At 41.0% G+C, this 25,645-nt stretch overlaps 5 protein-coding genes across 14 annotated transcripts in view; 4 read left to right on the top strand and 1 right to left on the bottom strand.

Annotated features, from left to right (window-relative positions):
- The first annotated feature begins 14 nt into the window (after positions 1 to 14).
- Positions 15 to 7,229, top strand: LOC105452256 (WD repeat-containing protein 3). 8 transcript variants are annotated; one of them, XM_011693262.1, is made up of 15 exons: positions 15 to 459; positions 3,149 to 3,331; positions 3,420 to 3,629; positions 3,718 to 3,915; positions 3,993 to 4,166; positions 4,272 to 4,477; positions 4,612 to 4,747; positions 4,828 to 5,018; positions 5,100 to 5,295; positions 5,405 to 5,632; positions 5,718 to 5,987; positions 6,062 to 6,304; positions 6,391 to 6,557; positions 6,643 to 6,865; positions 6,955 to 7,229. In XM_011693262.1, exons 2-15 carry the CDS (start codon positions 3,161 to 3,163, stop codon positions 7,117 to 7,119), a joined length of 2,778 nt encoding a protein of 925 aa, XP_011691564.1. In that variant the 5' UTR covers positions 15 to 459; positions 3,149 to 3,160; the 3' UTR covers positions 7,120 to 7,229. The 8 variants fall into 8 exon arrangements, with proteins under 8 accessions (XP_011691564.1, XP_011691535.1, XP_011691556.1 ...); XM_011693233.1 differs by having other exon boundaries at positions 3,129 to 3,331; XM_011693254.1 differs by having other exon boundaries at positions 15 to 464.
- LOC105452238 (probable serine hydrolase) lies at positions 590 to 2,837 on the bottom strand. 3 transcript variants are annotated; one of them, XM_011693205.1, is made up of 3 exons: positions 2,756 to 2,837; positions 1,733 to 1,866; positions 590 to 1,666 (listed from the first exon to the last, which is right to left on the bottom strand). In XM_011693205.1, the coding sequence occupies exons 2-3, from the start codon at positions 1,860 to 1,862 to the stop codon at positions 828 to 830; spliced, it is 969 nt and encodes a 322-aa protein (XP_011691507.1). In that variant the 5' UTR covers positions 1,863 to 1,866; positions 2,756 to 2,837; the 3' UTR covers positions 590 to 827. The 3 variants fall into 3 exon arrangements, with proteins under 3 accessions (XP_011691507.1, XP_011691490.1, XP_011691499.1); XM_011693188.1 differs by lacking the exon at positions 2,756 to 2,837 and adding an exon at positions 2,240 to 2,709; XM_011693197.1 differs by lacking the exon at positions 2,756 to 2,837 and adding an exon at positions 2,311 to 2,709.
- Positions 7,230 to 7,422: 193 nt separating the features above from the next.
- Positions 7,423 to 9,685, top strand: LOC105452232 (UPF0536 protein C12orf66 homolog). The gene is made up of 9 exons (XM_011693180.1): positions 7,423 to 7,625; positions 7,723 to 7,869; positions 7,941 to 8,092; positions 8,162 to 8,302; positions 8,390 to 8,528; positions 8,612 to 8,805; positions 8,871 to 9,021; positions 9,183 to 9,293; positions 9,384 to 9,685. The coding sequence occupies exons 1-9, from the start codon at positions 7,545 to 7,547 to the stop codon at positions 9,552 to 9,554; spliced, it is 1,287 nt and encodes a 428-aa protein (XP_011691482.1). The 5' UTR covers positions 7,423 to 7,544; the 3' UTR covers positions 9,555 to 9,685.
- Positions 9,686 to 10,184: 499 nt separating this feature from the next.
- Positions 10,185 to 25,645, top strand: part of LOC105452225 (WW domain-binding protein 4) — a 31,712-nt gene continuing 16,251 nt past the window's right edge. The window contains exon 1 of the mRNA XM_011693170.1: positions 10,185 to 10,967. Within this exon, the coding sequence (XP_011691472.1) occupies positions 10,966 to 10,967 (2 nt within the window). The 5' untranslated portion in view covers positions 10,185 to 10,965. The remainder of the gene's footprint in view (positions 10,968 to 25,645) is intronic.
- On the top strand, positions 19,332 to 25,462 carry LOC105452218 (calmodulin-lysine N-methyltransferase). Its single transcript, XM_011693159.1, has 2 exons — positions 19,332 to 19,985; positions 22,862 to 25,462. Exons 1-2 carry the CDS (start codon positions 19,332 to 19,334, stop codon positions 23,213 to 23,215), a joined length of 1,008 nt encoding a protein of 335 aa, XP_011691461.1. The 3' UTR covers positions 23,216 to 25,462.

Below are 25,645 nucleotides of genomic sequence, written 5' to 3'. Positions count from 1 at the left end.
CTGCTGTTTAATGTTTAGTATTTTTTTTATAATTAAAAATATTAATACAAATTGTTATAAACTATTCCAATCATTAGATAGAAAAATGTAATTAATGTGAATTTTATTTGATTCAACATTTAATTGAACAAACGACACGAATTATAATCTGCGCGAATATTCAAGAAAAAAAAACACCGAAGTATTGATGTCGTAATGCGCTTGCGTACAAATTGCTGTAACAAACAGAACAGTCTAGACAACTTTAAAGTTTAAGTAATCCCGAATGAAGGAATAATTTTTATTTGCGAGGTATATTGACATCAGAGAGGAGCCTCTTGCAAAGATTAAATTAATGTCCAAATTCCTTTCTTCGAGTAAAAAAATTACTTACACACAGGCCTTGATTTGATCCATAAAAAAAGAAAAAAGACAATATCTGATGTGTTCTCATTTATATATAAGGATATTCTACGACATGTAATGTATGCTTAAATATTATGCACATCAATCTAATGCTGAAACGCATCAGATACCATTTTTGCACTCAAATCTTGCACTCGTATGCATATAATCGTGTAGGGCATATTTAATTATTCAATGATACAAATTAATCATGGCAAAAACAGATTTATTATAACAATTTATAAAATCCTAGAAGCCCTGAAAAATATGGAGTTTTACGTTCTGTTACGTTGTATATTAATTGTCATATATATATATATAATGTATGCCATACTATGGGATTACATTAAAATAATACATTTTGCTAATTTGTTTCTATAGTTTTCTTAATATACAAACATTTCAGTACGATATACCAAATATGTATATTCAGAATAATGTAATCAATCATACTTTTCTAAGAAGGGATTAATAATCGCTGCCGTATCTTTCGCATGCGTGAGATGAAGATGATGTGATGCTGGTATCGCCTCAAATTGCACTTTATCGTTAGCAGCTTTCAGTACGTTTAACGCACTGTAATAAAGTTCTTTTTCCTCGCCATAAAATTCTTCCTCGTTGTCTCCTCTGATTATTAAATAACGGCATGTTACAAGTTTTGCGTACTCTTCCAGTTGTTCCTGTGAAAACATACTATGGACGGGTATAACCCGCACTCGAGGATCCCTATTGATAACATACGTTCCGTCCTCCTTTCGCGTGGTGCCTCTAGTCATAAGTGTTCTAAATGCCGACTCGTCCAGATACACGAAAGCAGTTGCCCTCTGTATGATCTCGCTTTCGCTGTAGCTAGACTGAACATTATTGTTACTTTCTTCCACTTTGAAAAACGCATCGATCGCATTCGCAAACATAAAGGCATGCCCGCTCGTATTCACAGTCGGGAATTTGAAAAAGTCCAAAGCTATAACGTACTCCATCTCCTTTGGGAACATCGCGGCGTACCAGTACGCCGTCATAGCGCTCAAGGAATGCGCCATTACTTTCAGTCTTTCCCATCCGAAGTACTTTCTAATTCTTTTGACTAGCAAAAGGTATACCAATTCTGAATACATGAATCCTGGTGGTAGCCACGAAGATAGGCCGTGTCCAGGTAAATCGATCGCTAAAACCGGTGTATTTTTTACAATAAGAGGCGCTATGTTGTCAAACGATGCGGCATTGTCCTGCCAGCCGTGCATCGCCAGGATAGGTTGTTTATCTTGCGATCCCCATAACTTGCCTGAAATGAAGCATTTGTTTGTAATGTCATGTAAGTCAGACTTGCTTACAGAAAAATTGCACATACCGGCCACCTTGCCCCAAGGTACTGGGATTTCTATTTCCTTAACTTCATGCTGTATGGATTTACTGTACGCCTTCGCCAACTTTGTACAGGAGCGTATTTTCAAACCATGAGTTACAAATCGTGTGAACATCACGCTGAAATGTACGAAACTTTTGTTAACAATATAAATGTTAATGTTTGTTTTGCTATAAACTGGCAAATGTTCAGATTCTTATGCTAGGACGATGGGGCACAGTTAGGTGTGGAGTTCAAGGTTAATTTTGAAATCACACAAGTTCTTACGGTTAAATATTTGCATACTTGCTGTAACAAAATGTAGATCAAATATCTGTAAGGTTGGAATTGAACTGATAATGAAATCATGTAGCGTGATTGCATTGAGGTGAGATAAGAGATGCATTTTCGTTTTTACTATGTGTACAATAAAGTCTCACAAGCAACTCCTAAATGATATAGATGTAATTAAATGACTTTTGACATAAAAAATTAACTTGCCAGCATACATACACGTGTAATGAGAGATCCGTCACACAGGTCTTTATACAAATATGTATAAAAATTATTCAAAAGATAAGCACCTTTGATTGTACTGCAGTCAAAGATGAGCACTCTGTTTTACATACAGAAAAACATATGTACATACATTATATGCATATGAATGATGCATGAACTGCGAATGATATGCGTATCAGCATATGAAGAAAGTATATTTATATATATATATATATATATATATATATATATATATGTCGTGTTCGGGCAAAGAAGCACTTTAGAAAAAACACTGTGCGTTGATTGGATTATACTTTCAGGTCTGAATTGAGTGTCACGATTATTCCTTTAGATCCAAAAATATAAACGCAGACTAACTACGAAAATCATATTTTACTGTTATTTATTTATAATAATAACACTATTTATGCATGTGGACCATTGAATTAAATTCATTTTTGTATTAATAATTCGCATAAATATAACTAAACTGATTTGAACGTTTTTGAAAAACGTTTTTGAAAAACGCATCACCAATCTGTCAGCTTGAAGCACTGCTGAATTCTGTATTGTTATGAGTTCAGTGACATGATTATGCGTGCGATGGCGCGCACGCACAATCCTCCAGCACCTATCAGAGGCTCTGATTCAGAGCCATTGAGGTGCCACTCTACACTCCACAGCTGGTGGCAGGCCGCACGTACGAACACGTGCGTCTATAACCTCAAATTCGTTCGATGTGTGTGTTTTTTTTTCATCATCACACAAAATAGACAGAAATATTAGCTTGAGCTATATATTCTTGCTGATATACAGTGGATTTTACGATATTCTTACGCGACATAGATTTTACTCTTACAGGTTTTTTTATTGTTACGCGTTAAAGTAAACCGTTTCACTTCAGCTATTCTCCCCGGATTGCAGACCAGCTGAGAGATGGGCTTGACCAAGCAGTATCTGAAATACGTGCCGGCAGGTAACGCGAATATAATCGCGAGTCCCCGGTGCAACGTTGTCTTCGTGAGATTGGACGGTCAAGAAGGTAGATTCGTAGCTGCCGCCGCGTGCGAACACGTATACATTTGGGATCTGCGACTCGGTGAGAAGGTAAGTCGAAAGGGGAGGGAAAAGTGAAGGAAAACTCGATGTAGAAATGATCGATGTTGCATTTTTTTTTTTTTTGCAATAATTTCAGGCGCAGGTATTGTCCGGGGAAAAGGTGTGCGTGACACGTCTGGCTGCGTCACCCGATAGGAGACACATTGCAGTCGGTTACGCAGACGGCACGGTGAAAACCTTCGATCTGACCAGCGGCGAGAACGTCAGTGTATTCGTGGGACATAAATCCGAGATAACAGCCTTGGCGTACGATGCGTTGGGACATAGATTAGCCACTGGTTCCAAGGTGATCTCTTACAAACCACAAATTACAAGTACAAATTTGTTGTGCAATTAGAAAATTATAAGTACTTATATTCTTCTTTATATAACAGGACACAGATATTATCGTCTGGGACGTTGTGGCAGAGATTGGAATATGTCGGTTAAGCGGACACAAAGGCGTTGTGACCAAGTTGGTGTTCATGAGAGAGCATAATATTATCATCAGCGCTAGCAAAGATACGTTTGTGAAGTTTTGGGATCTGGACACGGAGCATAACTTCAAAACCCTCGTTGGACATAAGTCAGAAGTAAGTACTATAATCGTGTTCCTGTACGTTATTTGCATTCCAGATGATTGCATGGTATTGATTTAACATCGATGCAGGTTTGGAGTCTCGTCCTAATGAACGACGATCGTTATTTAATAACGGGATGCAATGACGTGGAATTACGTGTTTGGAAAATAACGTTCCTCGATAATAAGAATATTGAATTGGATGCTGCTATTGGTACGTTAGAGATCAATGAAGAAAATGAGGAAAGTGTGGATACAGATATGGTATGCATTTGTACACGCGAATATTATACTGAGTTTATTATGCGATTTGTCTTTAATGTAATTATTTTTAAAATATGTAAAATTATAAGCACGCATTTTTTGCAGAAATACCCAATAAAATGTGAAAAAGTTGGAAGTATATTAAGAACTGCCAGCGGCCGAGTTGTTTCGTTAGAAGTTGACCCCACATGCAAAGTTCTTGGATGCCATGGATTGGGAAATTCCATAGAATTGTTTTATCTCCTATCTGACGACACAATAAAAGATAAATTTGCGAAAAGACTGAAGAAACAAAGACGGAAGGCTCAAAAGTGAGTTTTAGCAAAAAAAAAAGTTTTTAATTTACTCTCAAAAAATTTAAAATTTTTAAATTTCTATTAATAAATATATTAAATATATTTAAAAAATAAAATTTAAATACATATATTCTTTATGACGTAAATAGGGAGGGGAATGATGCAGAGAAGGAGCTACCTAATGCACCATCCCTAAAAGACGAGATAAAACGTTTGCCTGTTGTTCGAGTATCCGGCAAAGCAAAAGGACTAGATTTAGTGATTGGCAAAGGAAACGAACTCAGAGTTAGTAATAGCATAAGACAGAAATCAATTTTAAATCACCTAGCATTTACGTTATGTTATATTTTTACTATTTTGCGCAGTTATGCGTTGGAGTCAATAACAATTCGATTGAATTGCATTCTTTGTACATGGAAGAGAAGAATCCGGAAGTAAAGCGTTTGCGCGCAATAACGGCACACGGACATCGCACGGATGTACGTGCTGTCTGTTTTAGCTCCGACAATTTGGCGTTTGCCACCGTTAGCGGAGATTCTGTCAAATTATGGAACAGGTAGGGCACCTTGTGCACAAATATGCAATTTAATAAATGGATATGTGCATTAGAGATTTGTTAACGAACGCCAATTTTTAGACCAACGTTAGCGTGTTTACGCACAGTGCTGTGCGGCTACGCCTTGACGGTAACGTTCGTGCCGGGTGACAGACATCTGATTGTCGGTCTGAAGGACGGGAAAATGCTTATTATCGACATCGCATCCGGCGATATCTTGGAAGAAGTGTCGGCACATTCCAAGGAGCTTTGGAGCGTGACGTTATTCCCCGACTTGGTAGTGTATCCTCTAAGAGAAAAATAAGAAAAAATTTATAAATTAAAAAATTAAAAATTGCAACAACCGTCATTACTTCAAAACTCATTAATATGTTTGTGCAAAATAGAAAGGAGTTGCCAGCGGCGGTGGTGATCAGACGGTGAAGTTTTGGAACTTCGAACTTATTCAGGATTCCGACAGTCAGATAAAGGCGAAAGTCCTCTCTGTCTTGCACACGAGGACGCTCAAGCTCGAGGAGACCGTGCTGTGCGTAAGAATGAGTCCGAATAATAGATTTGTGGCTGTTTCTCTATTGGACTCTACCATTAAAATCTTCTTCTTGGACACATTTAAGGTACCGTAGTTACTTCGAGTTACTTTGAACTACGTAAGTTTATATCTTAAGTGTCATCTTTAATTGTTTTGTATTTTTATTCTAGTTCTTCGTGTCGCTCTACGGACACAAGCTACCGGCACTGAGCATGGATATATCCAGCGACTCCACGCTCATAGCGACCGGTTCTGCCGACCGCAACGTCAAGATCTGGGGTTTGGATTTCGGCGATTGTCACAAGTCTATATTCGCGCACGACGACTCTGTCACGGGTCTCTCGTTCGTCCCTGGAACTCACTATTTCTTTACCTCCGGTAAAGACGGCAAAATTAAGCAGTGGGATGCCGACATATTTCAAAAAATCACCACGTTACAGGTAGCGTATTTCATTGAGTACCTCACCTATCGACAGCAGTACAGCGATTACAACACTTTTTATGATCTTTGTAGGGTCACGCTGGAGAGAGTTGGAATTGTTGCGTTTCGCCAAACGGGGTTTACGCCGCATCGTGCGGTTCCGATCGGGTAGTTAGGTTGTACGAGAAAACTGGCGAACCTTTGGTATTGCAAGACCAAGCGGAAGAGGAGAGGGAACAACAGGAAAGCGAATTAGTTACCGGGGAAAGTACTGCGGTATTAGGACAGAAACAACAGGCGTTGCCTTCCAGAAAGACGGTTAACAGCGAGAAGGCTGTAAGTTGAACTACTAAAATGTATATAAAACTTGCAACATGGAAAGTATTAAAATGTCTCTTTATGTTACACCTTTCTCATCTCAGGCTGAACTGATACTGGAATGCTTGGAGATATCCAGTCAATATGAGACAGAATTGAGTAAAGCTGGCTCTACCGACAAAGCACCACCCCTTCCACTGCTGATGCAGGCTTACGATTGCACGAGCACAGAAGACTTCTTATTGGAAACTTTTAAACGAGTTAGAGCGAGGTAAGATACTATAAATGGAATATGGCAATGTTTTTTTTTTTTTTTTTTACATAAAAGTGAAAATATAACTGGGATCTTGTTTCAGTGAATTGGAGGAGACGTTACTGTTATTGCCATACTCGGCCGCCTGTGATATTCTTCAGAGACTCCCCAACTTGTTAAAAAACGACTATCACGCTGAGCTACTAGCCAGATTAGCTCTGTGCTTAGTACAAGCGCATCATGGTCCGATAGTGGCCAATCAAAATCTTTTGCCCACATTGGAGATCGTCAAGAAACTCGCTGTTGAAAGGATCTCTTCTTTAAGGGTAAATGAAAATTGATTTATACTGACTGCATGCATTATTCACGAGAATATTATTTATCTGATGAATCAATGAATGGATACCTTCCCCAGGATACTGTCGGCCTTAATTTACACGGTATGATGTATGTGCAACGCGTTCTTGAGGAACGCGAAGGAATCAAATTCTTCAGGGATGCCAGTAAGAATGTCCAACACAAGAGGAAAATCAAGAGAAATAAGGAGAAGGCTATAAAGAGAGCAATCATGAATTTGTAGATCTTAACAACATGAAGAACTTTGTACATATATGTAGCACAAATGTTTTTTACACAACTTCTGTACATATATCAAAGTAATAAATAATAATAATGCTTTTTAATTATAAATTTTTTTAAAAATTAATAATTTATTTACTACATAATTGAAAAATTAAAAATTCATATCCTTGTGCATGCAGTATCAAATTATCATAACCCTTTGCCAATAAATCCATCAAGCTTCGATCGATCAATTAATCATAACTGATAAAAATATCGCGGATTAGCTCACATAAAGTCAAATCGACCCTATTCCTAGCAGACGCGAATAGACCCATCTACATGACGCATACACACTGTCACAACATAACCTCGTTACTCTCGTTAGTATGACAGCCGCATGGTCCGTTGTTTATCCGCGCCTGCTGCAAGGAAAAGTAGAGGATGGATCACGAGGACGAGTTTCTTAACGTCTTCTTCACGCAGGTCGCCCAATTGTGCTCCGACAAGGCCAAGGAGACAGTTGTGAGTGAAAACGAAATGTCGCTATCGCGTATCGATACAAGAGTGCACGTAAAATGCGTGTTTTCTGTCTGAGAGAAAATGTAAATTTATAATCCAGGAGAGAGAAAGGGAATCGTGTAAGCAGATGCAAATGGGCCCGTGGGGAATGCTGCTGCTGCATTTGCCCCAGATAGCCGTGGCGGAGCGCTCGTACGCGGATTTGGGTTTCCTCAACGCTAAAAACAAAGGCTTCCTCAGGAAGGACGTAAGTACGTGATAGAGAAGTCGTCTCTGTCGTCCCGAGCCTCTTTTGCTCACGATCGATATTATTTACAGAATTCTCTGAAGACTGTCTACGAGTCGTTGAAGTCAGATTTGAAGAGATTAGAGGAAATGACCAAGGGAACGAATTCCATCGGCGCGACGGTCGAAAATGTTTCCAACCAGCTCTGCCAGTTCATCACGACGAGGATCCAGCTGATAGACTTGTCAGTATATATATTAGCGCTTCAGCCGTGTCTGTTTCCAATATCATATTTGTGATTGTTGCGTTACAGCTACGAAAAAATGTACAACATGAGTGTAAACAACAAAGTGATGAAGCATCAAGAGTTGCTGCAGTGCATAGAGGGAATAATAACGAGCTACTTGTTATCCTGTTCTCATTTGGCGTTAACTGCTATTAAGACAAGTTTAACGTATGTGTTCTTTTGTAATTGTTTTTTTAGTAATATGAATTATAGTGTGTATGTGTGTGTGAGAGAGTAATAATTCTCATTGTTCAGATTAGAATGCGAAACGCTAGTACAATTGATGAAAGCACAAGTGGAGGTTCAAAACTGGAGATTTCTACCGACCCTGATGGCGCTGTACGGCGCGCAAACGCGAATGTCAGCCTGGGAAAGAATTCTGCAGAGCAAGGAGGTTAGCAATATATATATATATAAATAAGGACATGGAAGCAGCTTGTCGAAAGAGAGATTATTCCAATTTGAGATTTCTTTTAGTCCTGGAAATTAGGCTTCGGCGCGACGTTTCTCAAGGCGAATCAACAGCCAGCGTTGTATCAGTGGCTGGTGAAGCTTCGCAGTGCCATATTAGCCAAGTGCTCTCTGTATTTCCATACTACTTTAAGCCAACAAGCTAGTCCAGGGGAAATGAGGAGTGTCATGAGCAAGCAGAGTACAGATTACTATCACAAGTAAGATACAGATATTGCTTTGCTGCTCACACAGAGTACATGAGCTAATAGAAACTTTTTCATAGGATACAGAGTTTTCGGCGAAAGTACGATATACTAGCGGTACTGATAATCTTCGACTCCAGAGAAACTGGAAATTCAGGTTCGGGATACAGGCATCCTGGAAGGGGAGCAAACTCGTCCGAGATTTTTCCCGTTGTTGTTTATTGTCCCGGTGTAAGTATAAATTTGTTTTTTTAATAGTTTTTAATATAAGTATATATTTATTATCTACGAATATATGAGTAATATAAAATATAATATCCTATGCTTTTTTATGTAATTATAATATTATTATGATTAATATGATTAATATGATATTAATGTGATTTTTTTAGACATTCACGCAGAAATCATCGGTGCATTTAGACAATATCCAGACCAAGATAAAGGAACGGCATGCTGAACTTCTCACTATGGAGAAAGTGATTTATTATAAAAGCACGAAGGTATGTGAAAATAATCGTAGAAATTAGAAATAGAAATTAAAAATTAGAATTAATCTCTGAATAAATTGCAAATTAATGATGTTCTTACAGGACTCGTGTACGTATTTTTTCCACAACATTGACCCCACAATGACTCTCGTAATTGTTTTCGAAAACGGGAAACAGAAGGATAAAGAAACCCACATCACGTCGTTTATGATGGATCTCTCTATGCAAATTAGATGCAATAAGGTTTATGAATATCTCAAATTATCAAAATGAGTATCTGTGCGAAAACGAATGTATGATAATGTCGAATTATGCCAAAGACCTAACTATATTATAGTAAAAAATTTGTTAATATAAATTTATCGATGCACAATTATATAAAATAATAAAGATAAAGTTTATTATTTGTATGTATACAACTTAGCCTTATATGTATCCCCAAATAATGAGAAAATCTTATTTCAATTATTGAACCTCTTAGTTATAATAATATCGACAATCTGACATATGTGTTCAACTTTGTTATACATTTTTGTAATATTAAAATATGCGTTATAATTTTTGTTCTGATACTAAAATTTTGCGTATTTTTATTTTTATAGTATCTAAATTTATAAGCTCGCACGTTTATGCGTTTGTTGTTTATTATATTTGGGGAGATTTTGAATTTGAATTTAATTTTTATATGTTCGGTTTTATTAAAATTGAGAAATATATAAAAGGAAGAGGAGGAAAAAAGAAAAACAACTGTGATTTTTTTAGTAGATTAGAATTTAGTTTGAGAATTGTTTATAATATAGACGAACTGACTGCAATTACCGACTGTTGTACTTCAAGCACTTTCTGTTAAATCACGAATGTGGCACAGATGGGGCCGCGCGACAGTTCAGTCAAGTGAGCTCCGCGTGATCGTAGTGCCGCTTGGGTTTCTCACAGATTAATCTCCGCGTTCGAGAGTTAAGTATTTCATTTGTCGAATGTGACAAATACAATGTATGTAGTAAGTCTTAATTGAGATACGTAATGAAATATGTAATACTAATTGCTGCTTCTAATTGGATTATAGCTTACTCTAATTGTTATCAAAAGACCATTGTCGTTTACGCTGCGCAATCGCTGCAATTGTAAAAAAATAATTCGTAATGTCGTTCGAGCGTCTTTTATTTCTGTGAATAAATATCTTTCTGTAAATAAATATTGGACAAAGTATTGCGATAGTTTTCTCTGCGAAATTCTTCGAGAAGAATAGCCGCATTTAGTATTCGCATTTTCAATTAGTGACGGGCGCCTTTCGGTAGATGGCGTCATCATGCCGAACGAATGTTCGATCAGCTGATATCGCGCGCATCGTGTTGAGAGTCCGTACGCGAGTTGTGCGTAATTTTGTTAAACGTAATTTTGTTATTTCGTTGTTGCGTCCATCGATCGATCCGCGATCGGTTGGACGCGTAAAAGTCGTGCGCGTAGCCGCGTCCTTTAACTCTTGAACGCGAGTGCAGCGATAAGACAACACGGGACGAGGCGCGACAGGCCTGCGGATTTGCGGCGCTGCGAGGTTATGTGCGACAAGTGATCGCGAGCGTTTCCCTCGTCTACAGGAACGCGACGAAGATCAACGGACTACTGAATCGACCCTCCAACGTCTGTGAGGTGTCTGTGAGATATCGTCGTCGAGGATACAAATATGTGAGTAACGTTATCTCTTATCTGGTCCTCGCGGCTGCATCGACAGTATCGACGCTGTTTTTTCACTTATCAGCCTCCAGAATTAATCAAACATCATCGAAGACATGAACACAGACATTTCGTTTTGTTATAAGGATTTGACGTGACATGAAAGAGTTTCTTGCAAATTTCGCAGCGAAATCTTCCTCGTTTTTAATGGAGTAACATTGAAATAACATTCAAGTTGTCTCTTTATCGGCTGGTTAATAGTCAATATCGAGTGGAAATTAGTATTGACGCGCTAGAAAATGAGTCTTTTTATATTCTTTCTTAAATTTTTTACTAAAGAACTGGAATGAGATCCATATATATTATTGATAGATGGAGTAGAATAGTGAAAACTGTAGCTCTTTAGCTTATTAACTTTAAAGCTAAACAAATTAAATTTTTTATTTACATACCTTAAAAAAATCTTTATAAAGAGTTATTCAGTCTTATAATAGCGAAATGTCTGTGTTTGCAAACGAATGCTATAGCTCTATAAATTTTGAGAAAAATATCAAATGTGAACAATTTCTTAAGCATTGAAATGTATGTTTATTCCGAGAAAGTATTTCCTAGTAACGCTCTACTTGCCGCGCTGTACCGATACCGGCAAAACGTTTGCCTTTATAGCATCGCTGCATTACGCATAAAAGTGCATACAATCGATTCCGCGAATCAAGTAACGACGATATCACATTCTGAGATGTCTTGTCCTTTCTATGCAACATCCTGTCATAATAAATATTACGAGAAAAACAACGATGTCTCTTTCCCTTAACATTTCCATTATTCGAAACGATTTCAGCGGAAAGAAAAATACGAGACTCTTGCTTTTTCCTATCAGTTATTTCTGATAGAAATAAAGAATAACTGAAATATTATAAGTACTTTAAGTAAGATTTTTAAAATAATCTTTTACTGTAATTTTGAGCCAATTTACACACACACACACAAATCGTATTTGGCAATAATTAATAATTTATAATAATTTATAATAAGACATAATTAATTTTGACCAACAAAAATTACGTATGTAATAATTGGCAGAAAAGATATGTGACTGTATTCTCTCACCTTTAGAGGGAACTTTGGTTACTTGCTGTCAGCAGCCCGAAATTATATTAAATTCTAAAATAAAAATATCTGTGTGGATAGTTACAAAAAATATTAGAATGTTGAAGGATTACCTTGCTTATTTTTAGGGAATTACGTTGGGAAACGCGAGCATGTCCCACCTGCTTCCGTCGACGTCTCAACTTGCACTCTTAGGCAAAATTTACTTTTCGTATCATTTAACAAGCTCGTGGTCAGTTAACGTGACACGAAGATCACGTAACGAGGCGTTACGTTAACAAAGCTCGCGTCCTTGTAGCAGCTTTATTGCTTATCTCTTCTGCTTGTACATATTTGCGGAAATATTCTTTTATTACCTGGAAAAATGACGATCATTCGTCCATTTTTTTTTTTTATGTTTGTCACCGCAGAGCACTTTGCCGCAACGTTTGACCAACCAGCGCAATGCAGCACATCTATATATCTGGGCCTAGCCGATAACGCTCGACAATATAATCCACGCTGTATACTCTTCGTATAAAGCGAAACGCTGCTCCCCTACGCCCATATGCGCGCGGATTCGTGACCGGCAAAAGTTTGCGGAAGCCGCCGCCGGCGCGGCGCGTGTACACATGGCTTAGGCGTATTTTGCATAATGCGATTTTCATGCCCCCGATCCCGCTTTCGGAATTTGTATATCTATCCGCGGCGTATACCTCTATTATAAAGCATGTATAGTAATCACGTGCCGAGGTGGATTTAACACGTACTGATCAATTCAATATTCAGTCTCGTCTGATAATTTCCTACCTCGTTTCTCCGCATATTATCCGCTTTTGCTTTACATTATTTCTTCCCATTACCGATTTTTTATTTTTTATATTTTTTCTTTCTAATTTTGAGAAATATATTTCAGTTAAATCTGTCTCACACACACAATATAGTTTCTTTTAATTCTCTTTCTTTTTATCGATTACTCTTTTTCTCCGTTTACTGAAATATTTTTATTAATCCGGCTCACCTCTAAATTTCTAATCGTACATTAATAGAATCGATTTCGCTCTTCCGCTTTCTTGAAAACGTTTTGTTTATAGAGTTCGCTTAGAGTAGAATTAACTATAACACAGAAGAAAGGAAACAGCTTCTTTCCCGATTGTTATACGTCCCATCGGCATTTTCACATCAATTTACCTTCCCCAATCCTGTTCGTTATATCTCCATTTTACCGGGCGTATAACTTACGACCGCGGTCGCCGCGCGCCGTATCTGCTAAAAATACAACTTCCTTGACACGGGCACGGGTGCGGCGTTATCTCCCCGATTCTCACGTGCGTAAACCGGGCGCTCCGCTGTAATAAAGCCACGTGCTAGCCGCGCACCGAAATTAGAATCGTTTGACCATCTAAAGCGGAGCTTTCCCCGTTATAAACGTTAGATGGACGCGATGTGTCTTGAAAAATGTGCGAACTGTATTCTTACATGCGCTCTTCGATAGGAATTTAAAATCGCTTTTTTTCAGCTAACAAAGAACATGAATTAATTATAGAAAATTCCTGTCGAATAATCTGTAGCAGAGTTTAGACTTCAAGTGAAAATTAATCTACATCGTGAAATTCTTTTAAATACAAGAGGAAAACAATTGAAAATGAAATTCAATCTAAAGCATATCTTTATTCTTCAGAAATTTAATTTATTAGGATTTATATTTTCACGGTTCGTGAATATAATATGTAATATATCGCGATGTTGCCGCACGAAAAATCGGATAGAATCGATCAAATTCCGACCTGTTAAAGTCCCGATATCTATACGCGCACACTTGCCTGCCGTCGACTACCGTCTACATCAACTGTGTCGCGTTGCATATAGAGAGCGACTTGCAATAACGCCATTGTACGCCTCTCCCGTATCTGTGCGTACTTAATAAGCGAATGTGGGACATTTGGCGCTTGTTATTGGCCAACATACGCGCCCGGCGTGTGCCCACGTATACGCGATTGTCAGGGGAAACCCGTCGAAAGGAAAAACGGCATCTCTCCCGCGTCGGTGGGACGTCCCCTCCCCGCGCCTCCGTCGGACCGTACGCCGACGTCTTTCACGTCGTCACGTACCTATAGCTTTCCTGACCCGAGACGCCTAGACGCATTGCGTCGGTGCCCTTGCCAGAGAAACGCCGCAATACCGTCCTATCCGGCGTCCACGTTGCACGACAGGCTCTTTATCTTGTTCTGCCTTCCCCACGGCAACTATTCTTTTTAATGACCTCGTGCAATCTGTCGAGTACACTTTCGCTGGATATTCTTAACAACGTCTCTATCTCTGCTTAGACGAAAGATTTATTAATCAATTATTTATGCAGGCAAGACCGCCACGCACAGATGCCCTTTTTGTTACTTCGATTCTCAGAACGATTGCAAATTAAGTTTTTTGAACGGGATTTTGCCTGCATAAATCACCATTAATTTATATTAATGAACTGTATATTTAATATAAAATACAATTTTTTTGCATTTCTTATCTTATGACATTTGTATCGATATCCTTATCGTGATATTCCTTTTTTTCTTTAATTTCGCTAGATTTACGCATACAAATCAAATCACCTGCAGAATAAATCTGATTCCGTACGACGTAAACCGTCGATACTTGACGCGTATATAGCGCTTTCTGGTGCTCACGCCTCGATTGTTAAATTAAAGACTCCGTTAAATCGAATAGGCGTCTTTATGCGCCTGTCTGCGCTCTCGCGTCTTCTCGCGGGCACATTTGCGTAGGTACAAATAATAGTATCGCCGCGGCGCATCTTACGTCAGCCGCACATGGCGCGAGATGCACGCTCTAGAAGATGAGATATTTCGAGTAATCGGAACGCGGCACGGGAGCGGAGATTTAATCGCGCGCCAACATACACACGCAGGTTTGTCCCGGGCGGAGTTTTAAAGTTAATTAATAACGAGGAAATCCGTTTTCAACTCGAGATTCCGTTTCGCTTTTTGAAACGGATAAGCTATACGTGCGCTGCTCCCTCAGTTTGTCGATTGCACGTGTTTTAAATAATTATAAGAATAAATCTTTATTAATGTGCGATTTAACGAAGACTTATATTGTCGTGAGAATATTCGAAATGGCGGAAATCGAGCCGTTTTTCTGCAGAGATGCATTATCGTGCCAGGGAAAGTCTATGCTTGTCGTGTAGCCCCTAGAGGCCATCGGCTTCACACGCGAAGTAAAACCGCGAGTGCCACTGCCACCGTGGATTCTATTTGTGTCAAACAATATAAAGTAGAGACGTATGTGCCCGCAGCCTCACTGCGGTTACATAAGCGCCGACGAAGGGGGAACGTGCGGCATCGCGGGCGCATCGCCGCGTCGCTCTGCCTGCGATAGGGAGAGCCGCATCCACCTTGCGCTTTAACGAAATTGAATTTGCACCCGGGAATGTATCAGATTATACGTTTCGAATTCAATACCGGGTCTCTCGAAAACCGCACGTCTTTCAATCTTTAACGCGAGAAATCCGTGATTTAATTATTAGCCGATCTTGGAAATGTGACACTATAGTTAATAGAATTATAAACTCAATTTATTATTAAAATAGTTATGGAGTAACTATATTAATTAGTTTACTGTAATGCTTATAGAATGGGTCCAGTTTTATTTTTTGTGCATATAATTCTATTCTTCGATTTTAATGCATTAGTTTTTAATAAATAAATAAATTGTGCAATGCTACATCGACCCTTTTCCTCCGAGTCTGCTCGAAACGGTGTCATTGACCGTTGAAAATTCGATTTCGCTATAATTACGACGGGACGGATTCGACGCGACGCGACAGGAAACGTCGGAGCGATATCTCTCCGCGCAACGTATAAATATCTTTCCGAATCCCAAAAAATCTCGTAAATAATTAAAAAGCTGACTCTCCCGAGAGAGAGAGAAAGAGAAAGCGGGGATGAAGGCTTAATGGATCAACTAGACGAGTAGTGACATTTTGACACGTGTGCCTCGACAGGATAAATCGCTAATGGAGCCAGAAACCCGAGACATCTTCGATAATATAGCGAAGATGTGAAGGATCCCTCTTCCGTAAACATAGAAATATACTTAGGACTTCCTTCGGTATTGTCTTTCCCCGACAAATAATTCCATTCCGTGTTTACCCTCCCGACGGAAGTGGCGATCATTATCATCGATTATTTTGCAGCATTTATAAACCAGTTTGCCGTACAATCGCCGCGGGAAGGAAGGAGAATAAGCGTCTAAACGAGCGCGCAAGTAACTTAGCCTCGACGGTAAAACCGATTTTCGAGGCTTATCCCGGCCTCGGCGATATACTCCCGGGGAAATTGAATTCCGCCCCGTATTAGCGGGGTCCATGTAAGTCGGAAATGGTAACTGCTGATTGCGCGTAACTTATTCCGAAGGTGCGCTTTTTTTTCCCCTCCTTCGCTTCCCCACCACGACGCGCATCTCCATTTTTATATAGGAATAATTGAAATTTACAGTGACTGTGCGTGTGACTTTCATATCCTATTATTACCTTTAAATTATACCGCCCGTCTCTTGCTTAAATTTAACATAATACGTACTGCGAAGAAAACGTAGCTTTTTTACGCGCACATGTTCGTAGCTATATTCATTTGTTCCGGCTGTCATAATTTTGGCTCTCTTCCAAATTCTTGTCACTGAGCGATGAATTATTGGATTCTCCCTGTAAGCTTTCTTCTCAGTTTTCATCCGTCGAAACGTTGATCCGGGGAAAATCTAAAATTCTTACGATCATAAAAATATACAGGTGACGAATTGATTAATTCAATTATTTAAACTTATGCTGTTTTCTGCATGAAGAGAAATTTTTTAAAATTTTTAAAATTTTTTTACTTTCTAATTGAATCAAGATTATGGTGATCAAAATGCCTAGTTCTTTATTATTCAAATTTCCATTCGTACACATTTCTACAAAGTGAAATGCTCGCGTTAAATTCCCAAGATACTGAATCGCTGTCGAAAATATTAATACACAATATGTTTTCATTGTTTGCTTTTAACTGAATGACAGGGGAATTGTTTAAATTAGAAATTCCAGGTAGCACACGCGCGTTGCGTTTATTTATTAAATCTCTTTATACATCACTATTATATCGTCGCTAGAGATTGATAGCCAAACGAAATGATGTACGACAGGAAACGAATTGCGTATACATGATGTTAAACACGACTGATCAAATTAATGATCACTTTGTTCCTCCGTGAGCCTGAAGATGAATAAAAATTCCATTACACTATTTTTTATACTTATTATTTGAGCGATAACGAGATATTGTGGACGATGAAAATAAACGCGCGATCGTGCCGAGGATCCCAGAATGCCATTTCACCGCCGATCAAGACCGCGATCGCGATTAACGCGAGGCGCGGAGTCGCGTAAACATCAGACGAGGAGCGATCAACGGATGCGCTTTTCGTCGCTCATCCGGAAACTTAGGCCAAGATTTAAACATTAGTTTCGTGACAGTTTAATATCTGCGCCTTGGCACGACGCGCGAAGCGCGCTATACTGGCTACTAGATCTACAGCGATGTTGTAACTGGGTGGCTTATGACACGCTCGGATAAGCCGGCCGTATATTATAACAGCATTTAATGCCCGCCCGTGTTGTCCTTTTACCTCCCTGTCTTTATTATAATAATAAATCCGACGTATCGCCCCCCTCCCCGAAGGGAGCGACGGCGCGCTTTTCAGCCACCGTCGTTTCTTAATCGTGGCAGGATCAGCGGGACGAATGCAAATTAAGGATGACACAAATGATCCCACGTGGAAGCTCAAGACAGCTGTGGGATCGAATTACATAAGATGTTTAAAAAAATTTTAACGCGAAAGAATTACAACTCATCGTCGTGTGCACGTTTGTTATCAATAAACAGCAACCCCGTATCATTAAAACTTCGTAACTGGAACACCTGTCGAACATTCGCGCTCTTGGCGTTCCGTCATCGGCGGATTATGGCACTCTGTAGCTTTATGGTAGATTGACGGGACGAGGAGCGCCGTAAAAATAGGAAATAAAACTTACGACACGATCGCAGGCGGCTGGAAATAATTATAACATCGCGCACGTGCCAGCCGGTGCTGTGAATGTCATTGATACTTTAATGTTGGATATTAAATATACGCACGTAATTAGTTCAACATGCGAGATGTTCGCAAATGTTGTCCTACAGTGAAACTAGAACGATAATTTTCTACGTATAATTGCGAACAAAGCGCGAGCGATAATGTTCCACATTACTTTCGCGATAGCCCGTTCGCTCGAATGACAAATCTTCGAGAGAGTATACGCCAACGTAATTCATCATATTCATCTTCCTTCAAGAAGTCTCGACGGGAATTTCGACGCACGCAATGTTCAATAGCGGAGCGATCCAACAATTCTGCGAATTGCTGCAGACTCGCTATTGAGCTCGATTCGCTGATTGAGCTTCGAATCTCGGGAAAGCTCAGGCTAATTCAGGAGCAGCAATAACGCGCGTATAGCTTCGTATACGAGAGACGCCGAGTGACGAGCGCGCCAGAACATCTTTTACGAAAGCGCGACAGACACACGCGCGACGGGAGCACGACGTCTTGGGGAACACCCGCGGAGACGGTGCGGAAGGTGGATGGACGGAGGAGGACCACGCACGCGAGAGGAAGAGAGAACGAAGAGAGGAGAGTCGGCGCAGGCGCCGAGCCAACGCGTGGAGAACGCTCGTCGTCCGCGTGGCGCGAGTTAGAACTTGACTTGGTGCTTTTAGTCTTGTCCCATCCCTTCGTCCATCCTCGTCCTTGCCGGGCGAGAAGCAGCAGCCCCCGGCGGCGGCGGCGGCGGCGGCGGATAGGAAATCGTCAGGGAGGAAGTATGCGTCCGGTGCCTGGGGACCGGTTACGGCAAGAAGGACGCGGAGCCGACGAGGATTCCGCCCGACCCGCCGACTGAGCCGGCGAGCCAGCGATGAAGAGACACGCGTCGCCCCCACGTGCCTTCCACGGGTTCGCAGCAGCGCGACGAAGTGAAAGTAGGTAATTCATTGACGGAGCCTTCAACGAAATTCTCCGACTATAGAAGATCGTCTTTCCGGTGAACATATATCACGCGTGACCGCAAGTCGAAAATTGACGCTTAAATCAGAAGGAGGAATAATAAGGAACAAATTTTCCCTGGAATATAAGATTTTGTAATCCGAGAAGAAAATCTGGAAACTGTATATGTTACCGAGTCGATGTACGATCGATGTGCCTGATTGCGACATGTCGCAGGAGATTTTGTCCCGTAGGGAGACCTTCTCAGCCGAAACGAATGGCTCTCGTAATTCGAAGAGGAGCACCCGCGCTCAGCGCCGATGGCGCATCCTGGCCAGGGCGCTGACAGGCTCGCCCGAGCCGTTCGGCAGTGAATCCGACGAGGAGGTGTCGGTGAGGCGATTCACCAGCTTCGGCCTGCTCAAGTGCGCCCGGCTGGAGAACATGCTGGCGGACGGTGAGTTCAGCTGGTGCGAGTACTCGACTCAGCTGGACGGCCGGCCGTACAACGTGCAGATACGCCGGATAAGCAAGTGCTTCACGGCGAGCGAGTTGATCGGCTTCAACAACACCGGCAACGTGTGCGTGTGGCCGTCCGAGGAGTGCCTGGCCTACTATCTGCTGAGGAATCGCGGCCTCTGCCGGAATCGGAACGTCCTTGAACTCGGCGGCGGTATGAGCTGCCTTGCCGGTGTGCTCGCCGCCAAGTACTGCAATCCCAGGACCGTCACCCTCACGGACGGTAACGTGACCAGCGTCGACAACGTGCGCTGCATCGTCGCCCGGAACGACATGGCGCGTCTGGTGGAGTGCGGGGTCGTGCAGTGGGCCCAGGCCGCCAGGGCCCTTCGGCAGACGGCGATCAACGGTAACCGCGTTAAGGTGAATGCCCAAATTCGATCTTGAACGAAGCGGTCGATAGTCCGATGTTATTCTCGAGGCTGCGTAACGATTAAATTTAACGCATTGAGACGCCGGTGTCGGCAAACAGGCGAGAATTAATGGAAACGGCATTAGGACTACTTCAAACGTTGAAGAGGCGCCCGATAGATCGGGGATCGTATCTTGAATTGCCTTAATGGCTTCCGCAGCTTCCGGGTCTTTTAGAAATTTATCTCAATTCAGATCGCAGAGAGACGGTGTGTTACATTATTTCGCCTTTGAAGTTGTATATATTATAAATACATTAACTCGCCATCCTTATTTCTCCGATACGGAACGTGTTTCCATTGCTTTTTAATAGACCGTATTCCTGCATGCGATTTCTATGAACAGAAAATTGCGGGCGCGTAGTAAAATGTACATAAAAAAAAGCACATCCTCAAAGCGATATCGAAACGTGACGGGGATGCTTCAACAACGCCGCTACAAAGAGACCGGAAATTAAATATTGAAAATGTTAATGAGAAAGGTATTTTTTTTCTAACTTTCTCATCACGGCGCGAACGTTAACGTTTATATTAAATAAAAATCCGCTCGTACATTGGATACCAAGATAATTTAAATTATCGTACACTCGCAACAAAAAATATTACGTTGGAACTTTTCCAATGAAATACACACTTCGTTTTCGAGGCCTCAGATTTCCAGCGTCATGCACGGGTCTTGGGTAAATGTATCGTGGAAACGTCAGGCATTTGCATTTGCATTTGAGACCCCCGAGGATCTGCAGGTGACATTGGGAATCGAAGGGTCAACCCCGCTTAATTCGCGGCACAGAATTCAGCCTGGTCGCCGACCCCGCGGTCGAATAATGCGTCTCGTAAACTCGGGCCGCGACGTGATCCGCATCTGTGACGAGGACGGCGGAGCTCGTTGACCGTAATCGACGACGGATCATCGGATATCGACACGCCCGGTTTCGCGGTTGCACGTCCCGACAGGCGATGCGCCGCGCTCGTCGTCACTCGATCAATGAGTCATCGCGGTCATCGCGGGCCGATGAATGGAAAAATTGGGGCTCCGCCGCGGGAGCGTAATGAAGCCGGGAAATCACGAGCCTAGAATAGCTAGAGGAACGATGATCCGCGATCGAAGGGAGTGGTTCGTATACTTTCGCGATAACACAGAGTTGGTATTTTTAAGGCGATTTCTCCGAAATCGAAAAAGTTTCAGGATACGAGAGAGTCTGAGAGTTTGGCAAAACGATAGGTCTGATCAATTTCTTTTCGTAACTTACGATATCTATGAGATATACTCTAAAATGAGCACCATGAAAGAAGCGTATCTCTTGCGAAGCACGTGCTACGTTATAGAGTCACGTAACAAAGATATGCGTTGTCATAGCATATTTCGAGATGTCGTACTATCATAATGTGGCTGTCACTGCTCGTTCATGAGATATTCTAGGAGATATATTCAAAAATTACATCTGAATGTCTTTCTGCAGAACAAAAATTTAAATTGGATTTTAGATGATAAATTAAGGTCGTAAATTAATTGTAAGGAACTTAAGGCTTCTCGCAGATTAAAATTTGTCTCATTTTTTTAATGCCTTTAATTTTTATATATTTCCATTATATTCTGATATTGTTAACTTTATAAAATTTTTTTATAATGTACGTAAATCACTAAAAAAGTTTAAAAACCGGAGCAGCTAGAAGGTATAGATTTGATGTCTGTGTATCGCGATATATATATATATTGCGAAGAACAGTCTCCTGGGAGCTTAGAATCCCCGCGTGATCTTTGTGATATCCGCTTCAAATATATAGACGCGCCACTCAGACATTTCCGGCTAAACCTCCAGCTCCATTTCCTGTAGCCTCTATAATGTAGCCTCTGTGCTCTTCCGGTAGCTCGCAACGTTCCGCGCAATTGACATCTTTTTCGTGGGAAATTTCCGCTTGACCGGAACTGATTGAGCTCCCACGAGCGAACTAAAATCACAAAGATCATTCGACCGATCGACTGAGATTAATTGCAAAAGCGACCATTCGACTTCGTCTATTTATGCGCGAAAAACCACGGTAGAGTTTATCTGAGAAGAAGTTCGACGTTGAAAGATGGAAACGTCTTTTCAACCAATGTCCGATTTTTGCAATCGAGTTTCTATAAGTTCATCTTTTTAATTTGATACCGAAGATCATTGATTTCATTTGATATATCCGTCCATGGGATTAAATAATAAAATGAAAAATATCGGAGTGATAGTTATTTTATTGGCCAAGTTGAAACCATGAAACACATCGCGGATAAGTTTGACCGAGATATCCCAACAATTTATGATCCGTCTCCTTCGAGTTTCTTACGCGAAAGACATTCTTTGCAGCAGATTCTTTTATTTTAATAACATGCATTATTCCTTCATAATATTTCGCATGGTTATGACATTGACTTACAAATCACAACTATTATAACAATATGACATCCTCTGATTTTTTTGAACAGTTTTGATGACATTAGAGATTACGGAAAAGAAAATCACTTTAAAAGTTCAAAAGATTGTTTTATCCGTTAAAACCGTCTTTTATCCGTCACGAGAAACGAGCATAAGTTCTTGAGCTATCTCACAAAGTTTCAGATTCTCTCGATTTTAGTTCCAAGTTGCCAAACTACTCGTGTAAGTTATACCTCGCAAATGTACGGATGAGGTGAATCTATCGTTCGTCGAACTTCATATACGATTTCAATCAATTTTTCAATGATACGCGTTACTCCCCGAATCGCGAAAACACACATTCGATCGCGTCTGCTGTCTCAAAGCCGCTAGAGATTGAGAGATATGGACTCTCTCGATTATGATTTTCTCGATGTAGACCCGGACGAACGACGAGAACACCCGGCTGCCGTCGGGTCTCTACGACGTGATCCTGAGCGCCGACTGCCTCTTCTTCGACGACGCACGTCTGGATCTCGTGGAGACGATTTACGGCTGGCTGACCGACGACGGGGTCGCGCTGGTGATGGCGCCCAGACGCGGCGCGACATTCCAGAAGTTCGCCGAGGCGTCGATCAAGCGCGGCTTCATAGCGCGCCAGACGGAGCGGTACGACGACGCGGTGTGGTCGAGGCATCTGGAGCTGCTGGAGAACAGCCCGGAATACTGCCCGGATCTGCACTATCCGGTGCTGCTGGAGCTCACCAAGCAGAAGAAGACGCCGCCCGGATGATCGGGCTCGATCGACGAGGACGAGAGTCTCTTCCTCAGCGAGGAATGAAACATGTCTTTTTCTTTTGAAATATATATAATGCACACTTTGCTCCGTAATAGAATTATCGCGTACAGGGAATGAATGTATCGCTTCCGAGTGAAGACGCGCGTTCGCTCAGTCATGGAATATAAAGATGCATAAAGCTGCCTTTATATGTCGTCCGGCAATGTCAAGGCCGACTTTTTATTAGTGCGTCTGATAAAACGTTTAGCGGTCACATCCACTCGCGGATCGATCTTCCGCTCGTACGCATCGTTCCACATCGTCGCTGCTATCGGAAAAGTTCCATAAGGAAGGTATTTATGTGCGACGTGCGAGAGTCGCTCGGCGAGCTCTGTTGATCATGCCCGATTCTTTCCCTCCCCTCGTTAATTAACCCAGCGTTTTGCAGTAAATACTCGACATTTTAATGAATGAGTGCGCATATTTGAAAGTACAAATGTTAATTATAACATTCGTGCTTTTAACGTTTCACGTATTTATTCGAACTTAATTTGCGTATTATCAATTTAATAGACGTATATTTATTTAGAGCGCGCCTCGTAGCGCGGATTATTTGCGGCAAATACCATAGTATGCGGAGTGGGGTGCAACGGGCCGTAATCCTTTGCTTTAAATTAGTTTAAAATATCGTAGAGCCCGCGGATATTATTCTCATTCGCAGCAGGTGAGACTTCTGGCAGCATTTTGCCACGCGGTATATGTATATCGGGAGATAGGAATTGAGCGAGCACCAACGACCGAATAGAAAGTTTGGGAATTATTGAATTTTACGATGAGGAAGAATGTCGAAACTTAGAGCTATTTTGGAAATAATTATGTCATGATACACATCGGACGCGACAGAGATCATACAGAAAATAGGACTATAATGTTCAATTAGCCAAAGTTTTCGAGGATTAATCGTCGATCTAATAATTCATCGGTATTGATATTCGACCAAACGTGTTTATGAATTACGAATTTTTCCAAAATAGATAATGTAGTATCCGTTGCTACTCTCGTCAAATTTTTTCATCTGATAAAACGTAATTCTTGGTAGGGAGGATCTTTCTTAGGCGCGTACCTGATTTTATATCGAACCGGGATAGAAATGTCGGGAAAGGCGATCGAGTTCCGGGCTCGCGCATTAAAGTGTCATTTATAACACCGGGACACGCGATACTGGCAATTTTATCAATCATCAATTAAACGTCATCGATACTAAGTAGATAGATCGAGCAATCTCTCGAGTTCCACGTTCTTCGCAGCCGGCAGGACCAATTACATAGGACCGAGTAATGTTTAGATACAGCCGAACCATGACTGGTAGACTGCGAAGTCATTTCCTGCGAGTTCTGTTTATCGCAAAACTGCGCTAAAAGACATCTTTGTATTCTTGAATAAGGAAGAGGGATATCAATGTTTAATGTTAATTGGGTCCAAAAATAAAGCGAAATCTCGGGCAGGACCGAAATATTGGACAATTGCCGATTCAGCGGTCTGATACTGAATCCAAAATGTTAATGAAATATTAACTATGATTGTTACTGTAAACAAGATGCAGATATAGATCGTTATAATCGATGCACAATGACATAGTTGCAGGATAAATTTAAGGAGACGAATTCTTAACGCAAAAATCGACTTTGCCTTATTCATATTACATACGTTGTAGTAATTTATTTATTTATTTATTTAGGTGCGTTTACATCCATTGCGACGAAGGAATTCTCGTGTATGTATTTTCTAAGCGTCTCCGATCGCGTTATGAACCTGTTACCTCAAAGGACCAATATTTATAGGCATATAGTTAAGTCTAGTCAGAATTACCAAACGTACTTCCATTATTACGTATGTATCTTCTTATATAATACATAGGCCAAGTGTCCATAAAATCTCCCTCTATGCTCTACTGTAAAGATGGCGTTTTAATAAATCAGATTAATTAGAAGGAAATTCAGTTGCACGGGAAATGTCACACCGAGATAGTGGAGGCTAGTTTAATTAGAAAAATCGATACTATTCTGACGTACGATCGTTTTTTTGTATAACTTGCGGTTTGAGATTAAAATCAGCGGACACTCGTTTTCCCAGGGCTGCTAATCCACGTGGCTAGACGGGAGAATTTATGGACCCTTTTGCAGGCCCTAGAGAGCCATTTGTGTACACGTGCATTATGCGCGAGAGAACCTCTATAGTAATAAACTATTTTCACTTATAAAACATTTTTCTCGCGTCGACCATCATCACCCCTTGCGGACGGAGATAATGCAATCGTCACGTTGCGCTCGCGTCGGCGTGACGTCGAAGAAACGCCGTTGACAAATCCACAACGACGCGGTCGCGCGCCGCCGCGTCAGAATAAATAATAACCCGTTTAGCGTTCGTCAAACATCCTGCCTATCC

This window comes from Wasmannia auropunctata, unplaced genomic scaffold, assembly GCF_000956235.1.
Source record: "Wasmannia auropunctata unplaced genomic scaffold, wasmannia.A_1.0 LD336106.1, whole genome shotgun sequence".
NCBI classification, from domain to species: Eukaryota; Metazoa; Arthropoda; class Insecta; order Hymenoptera; family Formicidae; genus Wasmannia; species Wasmannia auropunctata.
Note: the sequence above shows the minus strand (reverse complement) of the source record. Positions and strands in the feature narration are given on the sequence as shown.

What these genes read in the sequence shown, in the direction of transcription:
- LOC105452232 (XM_011693180.1), top strand. Translation starts at nt 7,545, where the DNA reads ATGGATCACGAGGACGAGTTTCTTAACGTCTTCTTCACGCAGGTCGCC. An exon ending in ACAAGGCCAAGGAGACAGTT is followed by an intron (nt 7,626 to 7,722) that starts GTGAGTGAAAAC and finishes TTTATAATCCAG; the next exon opens with GAGAGAGAAAGGGAATCGTG. An exon ending in AAGGCTTCCTCAGGAAGGAC is followed by an intron (nt 7,870 to 7,940) that starts GTAAGTACGTGA and finishes TATTATTTACAG; the next exon opens with AATTCTCTGAAGACTGTCTA.
- LOC105452256 (XM_011693262.1), top strand. Translation starts at nt 3,161, where the DNA reads ATGGGCTTGACCAAGCAGTATCTGAAATACGTGCCGGCAGGTAACGCG. An exon ending in GCAAAGGAAACGAACTCAGA is followed by an intron (nt 4,748 to 4,827) that starts GTTAGTAATAGC and finishes TATTTTGCGCAG; the next exon opens with TTATGCGTTGGAGTCAATAA. An exon ending in TCTTCTTGGACACATTTAAG is followed by an intron (nt 5,633 to 5,717) that starts GTACCGTAGTTA and finishes TTTTTATTCTAG; the next exon opens with TTCTTCGTGTCGCTCTACGG.
- LOC105452238 (XM_011693205.1), bottom strand. Translation starts at nt 1,862, where the DNA reads ATGTTCACACGATTTGTAACTCATGGTTTGAAAATACGCTCCTGTACA. An exon ending in ACCTTGGGGCAAGGTGGCCG is followed by an intron (nt 1,667 to 1,732) that starts GTATGTGCAATT and finishes GCTTCATTTCAG; the next exon opens with GCAAGTTATGGGGATCGCAA.
- LOC105452218 (XM_011693159.1), top strand. Translation starts at nt 19,332, where the DNA reads ATGTCGCAGGAGATTTTGTCCCGTAGGGAGACCTTCTCAGCCGAAACG. An exon ending in TCAACGGTAACCGCGTTAAG is followed by an intron (nt 19,986 to 22,861) that starts GTGAATGCCCAA and finishes TTCTCGATGTAG; the next exon opens with ACCCGGACGAACGACGAGAA.